The sequence below is a fragment of the Myotis brandtii genome, unplaced genomic scaffold, assembly GCF_000412655.1.
Source record: "Myotis brandtii unplaced genomic scaffold, ASM41265v1 scaffold186, whole genome shotgun sequence".
Classification (NCBI taxonomy): domain Eukaryota; kingdom Metazoa; phylum Chordata; class Mammalia; order Chiroptera; family Vespertilionidae; genus Myotis; species Myotis brandtii.
In genome coordinates this window covers 2,352,860-2,368,945 of record NW_005356905.1, presented here as the reverse complement: position 1 = coordinate 2,368,945, position 16,086 = coordinate 2,352,860, and the positions used below count along the sequence as shown (strand labels likewise).

Here is a 16,086-nt window from a genome sequence, read left to right as displayed (position 1 = left end):
ATATAAATATCTGTGGAATATATCCTTTTGTTATATAGTAAATGCAGCAGAAGATTTTCCTAGTTGTTCAGTGACTATGCCAGTGACATGAAGGTAAAGAGAATGAAGCTTAGGAGAATATGCAGAGGGAATGAAGAGAGTACTAAAGAAAGTGTTCAGGTAGTAGAAGTTTTATAAAAAAGAAAAGAATTAGTTAACAAGAATGAAGGCAGCAATAATGGGGCCAACTGTACAGAGGAGAGCAAGATTTGGATTTAACAAGTTTTGGAGTGCATGACATTCATTCCGGTGTTATCACACAAATGTCAAGCTTGGAATAGTTCAACAGCAAGTGATTTTCCATCTGAAGTTCATGCAACTGAGGAAATTTATAAGGATGTAAACTATATAGTGGATGTCATAGTGCTAGGGGCTTTCATTAGTGTAAATTAGAAATGAAACAGGCAAATGAGGTTATGCACAGTGACTATGAAGGAAGATGGGAATCTCAGGGAGAGGACAAGAGGCAAAATGTCTTTTCCTATTAAAAAAAACTGTTCAGTGCTCTTGAAGTTGTAATTAATATCTTTTTTTCTTCTCATAGTGGAAAGCTCATGATGGCATTATTTTAAAAGTAGATTGGAACTCAGTCAATGATTTAATTTTATCTGCTGGTGAAGACTGTAAATATAAGGTATGTATGTTTGAACTTATCACCTGGTTGAAAGAATCAAATTTAGTTGATAAGTATTCAGCATCTATGGATATTCTTTTAGTACTTTACTTTAGCCATGTCATTTAACTCTAGTAATTTAACATATTGTTAGTTATTATTTTAAGTGGTATTTTAAAGTGCTGACTTTCTCATTGGCCTTCCCTCCCACAACTCCCTAACTTCTATCTGTGCTCATTGACCTATAGAATTTGACTTAGTAAGTAGCAACATAAATACAACTTCTAGTTTTAGTGACTCAATTTAAATCAACTCAATTTAAGTTTTTAAAAATCAAGCTTATTGGTTTATTAAACATTTACTAGCTTTAGACCAAAATAATTTTAGGGGAAGAATAAGATTTAATGTAACTATAGTAAGAGGAAACTTAATTGAAATAAATGCTTTGAGAGAAGGTTGATAGAACACTTGTTGAACAAAGAATTTAAGCAAAAAAATGCATCATCTCAAAACTTCATTATTTAAAAGGACTTAAAATGGGTGTTTTTTGATTAATTAAGTAGCTTCTGAAAATTGTGACGTTATTATAATATGTATTTTTTGAGATACTTAGGTTTCAAGGAATACAGCTTATCCACCCCCCTTGTGTGATAGTAAAGATATTTAATTGTTAATATTGTAAAGTGATGATTTCTAAATCTTTACTTGATATCTCACTGTAGAACAAACTTGTTTATAATAATGTGGTGATGACTGTTATAAAAGATTTTTAAAAATTTGCTTTTGTAGGTATGGGATAGTTATGGCCGCCTTCTATACAATTCACAGCCCCATGAGCATCCTATTACTTCAGTTGCCTGGGCTCCAGATGGAGAATTATTTGCTGTTGGATCGTTTCATACTTTACGTTTGTGTGATAAAACTGGGGTAAGTTATAGTGGTGAGCAATCACAGATGTGTTGTCATAAATGTGGTAATGCACAACACACCTGGTTCTCAATATTTAAAAAACATTTTCAATACTTGCATTTGATTGAATCTTTCTAATTTGTCTTCTTAATATACTGGTTCAATCAATTCCAGATTTATGAGACCAAACTCTCTAAGTTTGAAGAATAGGTATGTTCTCTACTATTTGTCTTTCTGGAAATAACTTATTTTAAGCATGATTGTAAAAGATGATAAGGTAGTTAAAGTATTAACATTTATGCTCAATCAATATGGAGAGTTCAGCTTTAAACCTTTTTTAAATTGTCAAATATGTTTTGTACAAAAATTTTGGTTGCATATTTTTGGTAAGAAATTGATAGTAGCGGAGAGACCAAGATGGCGGCATAGGTAAACACCGCAGACTGCTGCCGCAAACAACCATAATTTGTCTTCTTAATATACTGGTTCAATCAATTCCAGATTTATGAGACCAAACTCTCTAAGTTTGAAGAATAGGTATGTTCTCTACTATTTGTCTTTCTGGAAATAACTTATTTTAAGCATGATTGTAAAAGATGATAAGGTAGTTAAAGTATTAACATTTATGCTCAATCAATATGGAGAGTTCAGCTTTAAACCTTTTTTAAATTGTCAAATATGTTTTGTACAAAAATTTTGGTTGCATATTTTTGGTAAGAAATTGATAGTAAATTTTAAAAATTATCATTTTAAAACCAAAGGACTTTGTTTTTTTTGTCAAGAATTCCATGTTTGAGTATGTGTGAGGCGTTTTCCACACGAGAGACTATGCCTTCCATCACACCAGTTCTGTTTAGAACTTAAACAAAAAGCCAAGCTCCACAGCATTTCCTGATTGTACTTGGAAGACTAAGTTGCTCCAGAAGCAGCAGCATTATCTGAGTGGGACTGTTCCATACTATTTCCAACTATGAAGAAATCACTTAATTGTTCTGTGGCTTAATAAGACTGTTAATAAAGTCCTCTGCCTGGGGTTACAAGTTCTCCTAAACCTGATGCGATAAAATCCAGTTAATCTTCCCTCCCACAACTCCCTAGCTTCTATCTGTGCTCAAATCAGGTCGAACACTGACTCTTGAATCTTCTCTGCTCTCACTGACGCTCTCAGCCTTCTTTTATGGAATGGGAATGCTCTCACCTTTGTCTTATTTTTAGTGAGTTCTACCCATTTTTTAAGGCCCATCTCATGTTTGACTTCCTTTCATGGTACCTTCCATAGAGTATCTAAAGTTTATCTATTTTTCTAAGTTTCTCTCATGTAGGTCTCTTGTCTTGTCTTGTCTTAGTTATAAATCAGGATAATAGAGTACTTTTTTAAAAATATATTTTATTGATTTTTCACAGAGAGGAAGGGAGAGGGACAGAAAGAAACATTGTTGAGAGAGAAATATCGATCAGCTGCCTCCTGCACACTCCCCACTGGGGATGTGCCCACAACCAAGGTACATGCCCTTGACCGGAATTGAACCTGGGACCCTTGAGTCCGCAGGCCGACGCTCTATCCACTGAGCCAAACCGGTTAGGGCTAATAGAGTACTTTTCATCTGATTTTTTTTTTTATCAATGTTTCTAAGTCTATAGAATATGTACTCTCATTTTCACAATGTATTACACTCTAACATTGTCCATTTTAGTTTTGATTCCCCTCAAGTTTCTGCCTGCTTTTTAAAAAAAAGTCAACTTTATTGCGATGTAATTCACATACTATGCATTTATTTATTTAAGGTGTACAGTTTACTGTTTTTTTAGTATATTCATAAGATTGTGTAATGATCACCACACCCTATTTTAGGACATTTTCTTCCCCTCTAAAAGGAATCACACACTCATTGTCAATCCCTATTTCTCCCTACGTCACCCTAGCCCCTGGCAACTACTAGTCTACTTTCTTTTTATGTTGATTTGCCTATTCTGGCCATTTCATATACATAGAATTAAAACATTATGTGGCCTTTTGTGACTGGCTTCTTTCACTTAATGTGATATTTTTAAGGTTTGACCATGTTGCAACATATATCAGGACATCATTTCTTTTTATGGACAAACTAGAGGCCTGGTGCACAAAATTCGTGCACTTGGGGGGGGCGTCCCTCAGCCTGGCCTGTGCCCTCTCACAGTCTGGGAGCCCTCGGGGGATGTCCGACTGCCGCAGAGGCAGGAGAGGCTCCCGCCACTGCCCCTGCACTCGCCAGCCATGAGCCTGGCTTCTGACTGATCAGCGTTCCCCCTGTGAGAGCACACTGACCACCAGGGGCAGCTCCTGCATTGAGCGTCTGCCCCCTGGTGGTCAGTGTGTGTCATAGCGACCAGTCGTTATGTCAGTTTGCATATTAGCCTTTTATTATATAGGACTAGAGGCTCGGTGCATGAAATTCATGCACTTGGAGGGGGTGTCCCTCAGCCCAGATTGCAAGAGGGCTCAGGCTGAGGGACCCCACCTGTGCACAATTGGGGCCGGAGAGCGACGCGGGAGGTTGGTCAGCCAAAGAGGGACCGCAGGAGGGCTCCAGGGTGTGTCCGGCCCGTCTCACTCAGTCCCAATCAGCCGGACCCCAGCAGCAAGCTAACCTACCAATCAGAGCGTCTGCCCCCTGGTGGTCAGTGCACATCATAGTGAGCGGTTGAACAGCCTTAGCATATCATTAGTGTATTACACTTTAATTGGTTTGGACGACTGCTGGACACTTAGCATATTAGGCTTTTATTATATAGGATAATATTTCATAACTAGAGGCCCGGTGCACAAATTTGTGTATGGGTGATCTGGCCGGGCCGGCAGGAGGAGGGTCTGCAGGAGGTTGGCCAGCCGGCCCCACCTCTGATTGGGGTGTTGAGGGCCGGTCAGGGGAGGGACCGGCTGGGGGGGGGCCAATCGGGGCCCAGATCAGGCTGGTTGGCTGCCGCAGTGCGTGTCATAGCCACTGGTTGTTTCGATCGTTCTGATTGTTCGACCGTTCCGGTTGCTGGGCTTTTATGTACTGGTATATAAATATGAATATGACATGCTTTGTATTTATCAGTTGGTAGATATGTGGGTTGTTTCAATTTTTGTCATGAGTAATGCTGCTATGAATGTGCATAAGTTTTTGTATGGACATGTTTTCATTTCTCTTGGATATGTACTTAAGAGTAGAATTACTGGGTTAAATAGTAACTTTGTGTTTAACGTTTTGAGGAACGGCCAAACTATTTTCCAGAGTGGCTGCCTACTTTTGACTGCTCTCCAGTCCTCAAGTAGTTGTTTTTGTATTTTGTCTTGAGTGTATAAATGTTATCTGTAAGAAGGTTGGTCTGGTAGCAGCTATTCTGCTATTATCATTCTTTACATGTCAAAATTTTACTTAAAATACTTGATCATGAGTTTTTATATTTTTATTTTTTTAAGCCATAAACATTTTAAAATAACTTGTTATTGATTTTAGAGAGCAAGGAAGGGAGAGGGAGAGATAGAAACATTGATGAGAGAGAAATATCACCGAATGGCTGCCTCCTACATGACCTCTACTGGGGATCAAGCCTGCAATTAATCCTGAAATCAATTGCCCTAACTGGGAATCGAACCAGCAACCTCTTGGTGCATGGGACGATGCTCAACCAATTGAGTCACACCGGCTGGGATAATCATGAGTTTTTAAAAATCAGTTCTGCACATTTGAGAGCTATGCTAAGTACTACAGTGATTCTCAAGGTGAAACAGAGAGAGCTACCTATTTGAGATTCACTATTCAAGGAATTGTCCAGGAAAATTGCCAGATGACATGGGTAGACAGTTCATGAAACACATGCACATGGCCAGTATAAACATGAAACAATGTTCACGTTAACTAATATCTATAATAATAAAAGTGTAATATGCTAATTAGACTGGACATCCTTCCAGACAAAGCCGAGGCTGCGAGGGAAGCCCAGGTCCTGGGTGCCAGAGGGAAACCGGTGCTGGCAGCCAGGGGAAGGAAGGCCTACTCTTGCATGAATTTCGTGCATCGGGCCTCTAGTATACATATAAAATAAATAAGTAATGATGTATTTTACCGAATAGATTGAAAAGATTAACAATTACTTAAAAACCTTGGGTTTACTCAAGTAGAAGGAAATGAGCTCTTTCATTTACACACTGTTGATGGAAATGTGAATTGATTCCATCTTTTTGAGGGGTAGTTTGATAATACAAGTGTTAGATGTACATATATTCCTTGATCTCACTTCTAGGAATTTTCTCTAAATGGTCATTGTACAAGTACACAAAGATGTATGCATAATAATTTCATCATAGTGTGGTTATAATGAAAATGAGAAATAAATTAAATTTCCCATGTAGGAGACTAATTAGATTATTATTCTATATAGCTAAAATTGATTACCCTCAACTCTTAAAAATGGGGAAGAGGGTTATGTTTAAAAACCTGGAAAGATATTCATGATAAGTTATTTAGTGAAAAGACCAGATTTTTGAAGAGCATTTTATTTTATGATCTCACTGAGATAAAATAATATATAGCTATATCTACATGGCTAACAGTATACTCATAGTTGCTATATACTATATCTTTTCCTTCTTTATGATTTTGTAGTGTGACTCTTTCTTAATGAAAGGTATCGATTGCATAAATGTAATGAAGATCTTTAAAAAGTTCTTCAATAAAAATGAGCAAAAAAAGGAGTGATGTCACAGAAAATGGTGGTATAGGGGGTTCCAATTGGTCTCTCTACTCAACAAACCATTAAACTGGCAAAAAATGTCAGATTCAACTTTTTCAGACCTTTAGAATCTAATTCAAAACTTAAAACAACTAGGGGGAATGTTTAATGAAAAAAAGAAACTGCTAAATTTTGGTAAGAAAGCATTGTGGCATGTTTTGCTCACCTGCCTACCATTCCTCATTTCCAGCTTGGGAGTGGCCATGGGTATGGTAGCGTGTGGCTTGCTGGTGCCTGAAGAGACTATATGAACTATGTTCGCAAAAAATTGTGGTTGAACTTTTTGACATGTCTGGTGGTTCTCAGACTGAAACAGAGACTTATCTTTGTTTTGCCTCCTTTGGAAATCTCTCAGAGCTGGAGTGGCTTCCCAGTAGGCATCTATTGAAAGCATCTAAAGACTTACTACCAAACCTCCTGGGGCAAGGGACGGTGGGTGGGGCAAGCAGCAGTCAGACCAAAAGCCTAGGAAGGAGGAGGCTGAAGAGGAAGATACATGAATCCAGAGTGCAACACACATGCCCAGGACCAGACAAAGGCCCAGGAAAGACTTGGAAGATGCTAGGCTTGTATCACTAGCAGAACTTTGGGCAGAGCTTTGTATCACAAGCAGGAGGTGAAGGCAAAGGAAGTACTATAGGTGGCCTGGCTAAGGGTTGACAGAGTGCCCCAGCTCAGAACCAGTTGGAAAAGAGTGGGAGAGTATTTTTTTTCTTTCTTTTTGGCTCTATCAGGTCAGAAGCTGACCCCTGAGATAACAGAATGGAGACTTCAGTGACCACACATGAAAGAAAAAGTTTTGGCAAAAGTAGTTTGAAAGAGTCATTAAATAAACAAATGACTGCATTCCTCAAAAAGTAGCAACAGCAAACCTGGGAAGGGGGAAGAATCTGATTTCCAGAGTTACCACATTATAATATGCAAAATGTCAATTTTTCAGCAAAAAATTACAAGGCATACAAAGAGGAAAGTATGGCCCATTCACATGCAAAAAAAGAAATAGATACCATCCCTGTAGAGGCCCAGCATTGGACTTAAAAAGTCTTTAAAGATATATTTTTACTAGAGGCCCAGTGCATAAAATTCGTGCACTCGGGGGGCTCCATCAGCCTGGCCTGCGCCCTCTCGCAGTCCAGGAGCCCTCGGGGGATGTCCATCAGATATCCTTAGTGCTGCTGCAGAGGTGGGAGAAGCTCCCGCCACCGTCGTTGTGCTTGCCAGCCATGAGCCCGGCTTCTGGCTGAGCGGTGCTCCCCCTGTGGGAGTGCACTCACCACCAGAGGGCAACTCCTGCGTTGAGTGGGATCGGGCTGAAACCGGCTCTCTGACATCCCCTGAGGAGTCCTGGGTTGGGAGAGGGCACAGGCCAGGCCAAGGGACCCCACTGGTGCATGATCGGGGCTGTCGAGGGATGCAGGAGGTTGGCCAACTGGGGAGGGACCGCAGGAGGGACTATGGGAGGGCTCCAGGCATGTCTGGCCTGTCTTGCTCCATCTAGATTGGCCGGACCTCAGCAGCAAGCTAACCTACCGGCTGGAGCATCTGCCCCCTCGTGGTCAGTGCAGATCATAGTGACTGGTCGACCAGTCAACTGTCTGCCCCCTGGTGGTCAGTGCACGTCATAGCGAGCAGTTGAGGGACGTTAGCATATGATTAGCATATTATGCTTTGATTGGTTGAATGGACAGCCGGACACTTAGCATATTAGGCTTTTGTTATATAGGATTGGCTTCAGAGAGGAAGGGAGAGGGAGAGAGAGAAACATTAATGATGGGAGAGATTCATTGATCAGTTGCTCCTGCACACCCCCTACTAGGGATCCAGCCCACAACCTGGGCATGTGCCCTAACCATGAATGGAACTGTGACTTCCTGGTTCATAGGTGGACCCTCAACCACTGAGCCACACCAACTGGGCACAATGATCTTAAATATGCTCAGAGAACTAAAGGGCACCAGGAGAACAAGGCCCAAACAAATAGAAAGGATAGAAATTGTAAAAATGAACCAAATAAAAAAATCTGGAACTGAAAAAAATGATCAAAGGATAAAGGAAATATATTGTAAATATCCCCAGAACCCCAAAATATGTCCAGTCTCTTCAATGAGTTTCGTGCAAATAAACATTATAGTACAATGCCATTTCCCACTTATCAAAATATGGGAAAATGGACCTCCTCATAATTCATCGAAGGGAGCATTTATTGGTACATCTTTTCTCAAGTATAATTGGGCAAATCTATCAAGATCCTTGAAACTTTTGTCATAGTTATTATACTTTTAAGGAAGTTTAAAAATGTATTGCATGTTCATTTGCTCATTTTCATATTCACTAATTCCTTCACAAATATTTGAGTCTATTATATGCCAGGCACTTGCCCTAGGTGTTAAACAGCAGTAAACAAAATAAATTACCTGCTCTGAGTTTTTATTCCTGCAGATGAAAGACTGTAAGAAAACAAACAACATGACTATGTAGTATGTTAAATGGTAATAAAATACTATAAAAAATAAAGGTGAGGTTGTCAGGGAATATCAGACACAAACTAAATGTACATTATTGAGTGGTTAGTAAAATAAGTTACGGTGTAAGTGAATTACTTATGGATGAAAAATTAAAAGCCATAATACCACAGTTTTTCTCTAGATCCCATAATAACTTTTATTTTTGAACTTTGACTTTTAAGGAAGTCTTGCTTCATATATGTAAAGTAAAATCTTTCAATTTAACATAGTCATAAATAAATATGCAGAATATATTAATGAATTGCATTCTATTAAATTAAATGTAACAGAATTCAAGGGAAAAGATTTGAATATAAGTTATCTTTTAAATGACATTGTTGCTTTTATTTATCAGCAGGTGGTGCTATTGCTTGTGTAAAAGAGAACTTACTGCCATTCTTATTTTCTCTGTTCTTAAATACCCAGTTTTTCATTGTAATGAGAACATTGCCCTTTGTGCATTTATTCTTCCACTCAATCAAAATAATTTATCATCTGCAGTAATTGGTCTTACTGTTATATGTAACTTTTCATAGTTTTATATATCAGCAATTTTTCATCTCATGGCACACATAAACTAATTACTAAAATTCTGCATCATACCAAAAAATATATTTTTTGCCAGTTTGGAAAAAAGGTATAATTTTGATCCATTCACATCAGACAACTATTGTTATGTTGCTGTTGTCATTTTTTTATTTGACAATCTAAGGGAAAAGAGGTCAAGTATTGCATGTTTTAAAAGTTCTTGTGGCACACCTATTGAAAATGGCTGATATATAGCAACACATGATTTAAGACACTGCAACTTGCTAATTCCCGGTATATGAGAGAGAATATTGATCTTAAAAATCATTTAGTGTACCTGAGGCCAGTATACTGAAAACAAAGATATTACATATAAAAATATATTACCAAGTCTTTCAAAAGTATAACAGCAATTTGTTGTGTTCTTGTTCAGTGGCATAGTGCTTCTTTCTAGACAGCTCAAAATAACTTGGGTCATATCATCAATACAGATCATATTTGTGTTCTATAAACTCTTTATAATTATTGATTTTTCTATTTTTGTTTTTGCTTATTTTGTGGTTTTAGAAATTAGTTGCACTTAACCACTGCCAAACTAATTTTTGTTTGCTTTTTCATATTCTGTATCCTAAGGAAACTGTTACCTACAATTTATTGTCTGGAATTAGGGGTAAAAAATAGAAAACCTCACTAGTATAGTATAGGCACAAATAGTGATTAGTATGAAATAGTTTAATTAGATCTAAGGCTTATATATTAAAGTAATCTACGGCAAAAAGAAGTATAAGAAAAATAAAACAAAAATAGAAAAAATAATATCCATAATCATGCCAAAAAATAAAATATTTTTATTTTCTATGTACCTTACAAGTCTTTGAGAAGATTTTTACATGGTTGTGATGACTAAAAATAAATTTTTACATATCCTTTTACTTTTAGTATTGATGTTGAATACTTATTTTAGCTCAGTATTATATTATTAGGGGCCCAGTGCACGAATTCGTGCACCTTGAAAGGAACTGTGGGCTGCGAGGCTGCAGTGGGCCGTGAGGCTGGGGTGGGCACAGGGGCCGGTCTCGGCCCATCCTCCGTGCCCCTGCCCGGCCACTCCCACTTGTTGATGGCACCGGCCCCACTCGCACCCGCTGAAAGAGCAATTTGGGCCGGCGCCAGCAGCAGATGCGAGCACGGCTGGTGCCGTCAGCGGGTGCGAGTGGTGGCCGCTGCCCTGATCTCCCCTCAGGAGCAGGGGGAGATGGAGAAGCCCTCAGGGGCGACCAGGGCCGGCAGCTGCTGCTTGCACCTGCTGACGGCACTGAGCGATCAGGACCAGCGCTGGGCACCGGCAGCGGGTGCGAGCGGTAGTGCTGGCTGCAGGTGTGAGAGGCAGCTGCCAGCCCTGATTGCCCCTCAGGAGCAGGGGGAGGTGGAGAAGCAGTGAGGAGCGATTGGGGCCGGCAGCTGCCACTCGTACCCACTGATGGCGCCAAGCGATCGGCGCTGGGTGCCAGCAGTGGGTGTGAGCAGCGGCTGTGGCGCTGGCAGCGGGTGCAAACATTGGGTGGGACCGTGGCACGCGGGAGCAAAGAATTTTCAGTAACCACCAGAGGCTCACTCCAATGACAGCAGCTGGCTCTCCGCCTTGGTCTGGCACCCCTGCTCACCTGTTCCACCATTCCACCGTGGCCAATGCCTGCCATGTTCTGCACTGTGCTGCCTGCTGCCGACACCCGCCATGTTCCATGCGCACCACCTCGTGGTCAGCACATGTCATAGCGACCTGCTGTTTGGTTGTTCCACCATTCAGTCTATTTGCATATTAGGGTCATATATATATATATAGTCTGAAAATACAATTAAACCATGAAAGCATAGCATCAGCATAATTTTAATAAAGATAGACTGGCCCTAACCAGTTTGGCTCAGTGGATAGAGCATCGGCCTGCGGAATGAAGGGTCCCAGGTTCGATTCCGGTCAAGGGCATGTACCTTGGTTTTAGGCACATCCCCAGTAGGGGGCGTGCAGGAGGCAGCTGATCAATGTTTCTCTCTCATTGATGTTTCTAACTCTCTATCCCTCTCCCTCTCTGTAAAAAAATCAATTATATATATATGATGACTGAAGGGGAAAGATAATGGCAGAGGCAACATTTTTTTTTTTTTTTGGTGCCGTGACTCGGATCCAAACCGAGGCAACATTTTTTAAAAACTCAAAAATGAATTAAGTAAATGAGCCTAATTGTATTTAGTTGTTTGTATAACTACCCGGAGAGGAACTATTTCAGGTGACTATTTGACTTGATTGTCAGCTTCTTGCGCTCACAGTAGACTCAAGAGAGAATTACCCTGCCACTTTGAAAAAGCTTTTCAGTTCCTCAAATGGCAAACACAGAGTTACCATAGACCCAGCAATTCCACTCCTAGGTGTGTACCAGAGAAATGAAAACATATGTCCACACAAAAGCCAGACACAAATGTTCATAGCAGCATTATTTATAATGGCCAAAAAGCTGAAAAACCCAAATGCCCCAAAACCCAAACAAAATATGTAATATTTATACAATCCAATATTATTTGTCAATCAAAGGGATGAAGTACTGACACATGCTACAACATGGACAAACCTTGAAAACATTAAAGTGATAGAAGCCAGTCACAAAAGCCACATAATGTATTACTGCATTTATATGAAATGACCAGAATAGAAAATGAAAACAGATTAGTGGTTGCCATGAGCTGGGGGATCCAGGGAATGGACGACTGCTAATGGGTATGGGTTTCTTTTTGTGGTGATAAAAATGTTCTAAATTACATAGTGGTGATGGTTGTACAACTCTGACTATAATAAAAACCACTGAATTCTATACTTTAAAAGGGTGGATTTTATAATATGTGAAATGTATCTCAATGTTGTTATTTTTTAAAAAAGAAATAGGCTTAAGGGCAAAAGAGTGAAAAAATAAAATTTAAAATTTGTAATCAGTTGTGATGTTGATATTGTTATTTTGAATACTTATATTGGTTCTCTAAAGAACTGGGATTTTTGACTAAGTGAAAGGAGATACTGAGGTAAGATTGGTGAGGATAAATAAAAATTCTCTAGTTCCTGGGTTTGAATTGGAAGTGTCAGTTTGAGTTCATGAAAAAATTTCCTAATTCTGTTCATTAGAAAGGCCTAGGGGCGCCCTCGTGGTTTGGCTCAGTGGATAGAGCATTGGCCTGTGGACCAAAGGGTCCTGGGTTCGATTCTGGTCAAAGGCACATACCTCAGTTGCATGCTCCTCTCTGGCCTGGGCCCTGGCACATGCAGGAGGCAACCAATCAATTTTTTCCTTTCACATTGATGTTTCTCCCTGTCTTTCCCTCTCTCTTCCACTCTCTCTCTCTAAAAAAAAAAAAAAATTAAATGAAAAAATATCTTTGGGAGAGGATTAAAAAAAAAAAAAAAGGCCTAGACTAGAGGTTTTCTCTCAATACAGGGGCGGGTCTCACATAGATAGATGTGAAAACAAGAAATCAATTACCTATACTTGCATAATTTTAGGTGTATATCAAAGATTTTTTTTCTTTTTTCTTTATTGATTAAAATATTACAAATGTGTCCTTATACCCCCATTGTCCCCCATCCCCCCACTCATGCCCTCATCCCCCGGTGTCTGTATCCATTGGTTATGCTTTATCAAAGATGTTTTAGTTACATTTTCCACATTAGGGTGCATTGAAGTAAAGGCTGACTCCAGGTGTGGATCAGGAAATATAAAATATGAATCTGGAACATTTTCTCATATAGAAAACAAGGAAAGTGATCAAAACTACAAGATTCCATTAAAAAAAACCTAAAGAACCAACTTCAAGGGATCCCACTGGCTAAAATTGGGCTAATTGGAGCATTATATTTATTAAAGCACATCAAATATGTTAAAATTAATGAGTTCATGATACTAAACAATAACATTTATTGGTTACATTTGAAGGTTACAGTGGTGTGTAATGAATTCCCCTTACATTTGAAGGTTACAGTGGTGTAATGAATTCCCTTTTACCTATTACTCAGCTTCCAACAATTGTCAACTAATGGCTAATTTCTACCTTATCTGTACCATGGCCCAGATTATTCTGAGCAAATCCCTGACATCAGAATTTCATCGTTAAATATTTCTACTCATTAAAAAACACAGAGGCTTTTAAAAATCTAACCTCCATACCATTATTAAACCTAAAAATAATTAACAATAATTCCTTAATATTCTCAACAGTCACTGTTCAAAATTTTCCAATTGTTTTTTGTTTTTCAGTTTGTGGGAATTGAGATGCAAATAAGGAATAATAATTGTGATTGGTTGACAAATGTCTTAGATCTCTCTTGATCTGTAAGTCCCCTTCTGCATAATTTCTTTAAAAATATTTTTATTGATTTTTTTGAGAGAGAGAGAGAGAGAGACATCAGTGTGAGAGTGTAACATTGATTGGCTGCCTCCTGAATGCCCCCTACTGGGGTTCAAGCTGCAACCCTGACCTGAATCAAACCAGCAACCTTCCAGGTCACAGGACAACACTCAGCCAACTGAGCCACACCGGCCAGGGCTGTAATACCATCTTTCAAAAAAGTGTTTGTTACTGTCTTACACATGCACCTCTTTTGTTCCAGCTGATGCTTATTGATATCTCTAGGTAACATTCTCACATAGATAGATAGGTCCTAGAAGAGGTTACACTTACTGCATTCTGAAAACAAGAAATCAATTACCTATACTTTCATGATTTTAGGCGTATATCAAAGACGCTTTAGATACAGTGTGTGTTTAGTTTCCATTTTTAATGACATTCTTGGAACATGTAACATGTATAAAATCTTTCAAGAACTGCAAAATACCCACACCATTTCCAATCACATAATTACTTTTAAGTAATAATACTGAATGGATACATACAAAGATTCATACTCAACTGTATACCTTAAAAATTACTTCTTTTGTTTAGTTCCCTATACTAGTAATTAAGAAAAATATTTCTTACTAATTCTAGAATGAAGATACTTTTTAAATTTTGGTTAATCCTCACGCAAGGATATTTTTTTCCCCCATTGATTTTTAGAGAGAGTCGAGAGGAGGGAAAGAGGGAAGAAGGGAGGGAAGGAAAGGAGCAGAGAGAGAGAGAAAGAGAGAAACATCGATGTAAGAGAGACACATGGATTGGTTGCCTCTGCACTCCCCCAACCAAGGCCAGGGATCAAATGTGCAACCATTTTGGTTAATCCTCACGCAAGGATATTTTTTTCCCCCATTGATTTTTAGAGAGAGTCGAGAGGAGGGAAAGAGGGAAGAAGGGAGGGAAGGAAAGGAGCAGAGAGAGAGAGAAAGAGAGAAACATCGATGTAAGAGAGACACATAGATTGGTTGCCTCTGTACTCCCCCAACCAAGGCCAGGGATCAAATGTGCAACTGAGATACGTGCCCTTGACCAGGAATTTAACCCAAGACTGTTCGGTGTGTGCACCAACACTGTAACCACTGAGACACACCAGCCAGGGCACGTTTTTTTAAAAAATTGTCTTAGTATGTTAATGTATCCTCAGTTTAAAACTTATTTAAATTTTTTTTTTAAATAAGTGAATTTTTCTCTTGTTTTTTCTTCCCCAAGTGGTCATATGCTTTGGAAAAGCCCAACACTGGCAGCATATTTAATATTGCATGGTCAGTTGATGGCACTCAGATTGCTGGAGCCTGCGGAAATGGACATGTTGTTTTCGCACACGTGGTGGAACAACGCTGGGAGTGGAAAAATTTTCAAGTAACATTAACCAAAAGAAGGACTATGCAGGTATGATTATGGTCTATGGTTGATTAAACCTGCTTCTTTTCACATTAGTCCACTATACAGATGATGGGATTATCTTCGTTAATAGTATTTAAATTAAGTTTATAAAAATTCAGTCACATTAGATATATTTTAACTATACTATTAGTGATCCTTTTCATGACATAAGGTAAGAACCTTTCACTGAAAAAGAGGCTGAGTGCCCATAGTTATTGAGGTTCTGGGGTTGAGGCAGGGATAGTGAAACTTGAATCATTTAGAGAAAGTGTGGATACAGCTGAGGAAGGGGTAGACAGCTATGACAGGTTAGATTAATTCCTGGACCTGACACGAAGGCAGGCCTAACCTTCTCATCAGAGTCCGGATTGCATTATTTTATTTATTTAGAGTTGTATGAGTTTATTTAACCTCATTAATATTTTTCCTATTAAGAATTACCTAAGGCAAGCCAAATTGGGAAAATAATAGGAAGTTCTTATTGGTAATTAGGAAGAAAAGAGTTAATTCTGGAGTGAAATACTTTGTAGGTTAAGACAGAAAGGTTGGGATGTGGAATGGGAGGCAAAGGGAAATAATTTATAGGTAGAGAACGTCAGAGAGAGGAGTTCTCTATTCAATTGTAAGCCTCTTACCCAGAGCCATATTTCACTTGTCTTTATCTCCCCCATGGGGCCTAGCCCAGTGCCTTGTATAGCCTATATAATAAAGAGGTAATATGCAAATTAACCCTCATGCCCTCACAAGATGGCTGCCTACGACCAGGCCAGCAGGGGGGGTTAGTGAGGGACGACCAAACGACTGAACAGCAGGTTGCGTGGGGCAACCAGGCCGGCAGAGGGGCCATGAGGGGCAACCAGGTTGGTGGCGAGGGGGCAGGTGGAGGCGACCAGGCCAGCGGGGTGGGGGGGCAGGTAGGGG

At 39.4% G+C, this 16,086-nt stretch overlaps 1 protein-coding gene across 1 annotated transcript in view; it reads left to right on the top strand.

Moving 5' to 3' along the window:
- Window positions 1–16,086, top strand: part of IFT80 (intraflagellar transport 80) — a 106,230-nt gene that overhangs the window by 47,384 nt on the left and 42,760 nt on the right. Inside the window, exons 7-9 of the mRNA XM_005864124.2 lie at window positions 584–673; window positions 1,442–1,579; window positions 14,992–15,171. Coding sequence (XP_005864186.1) covers window positions 584–673; window positions 1,442–1,579; window positions 14,992–15,171 — 408 coding nt within the window. The remainder of the gene's footprint in view (window positions 1–583; window positions 674–1,441; window positions 1,580–14,991; window positions 15,172–16,086) is intronic.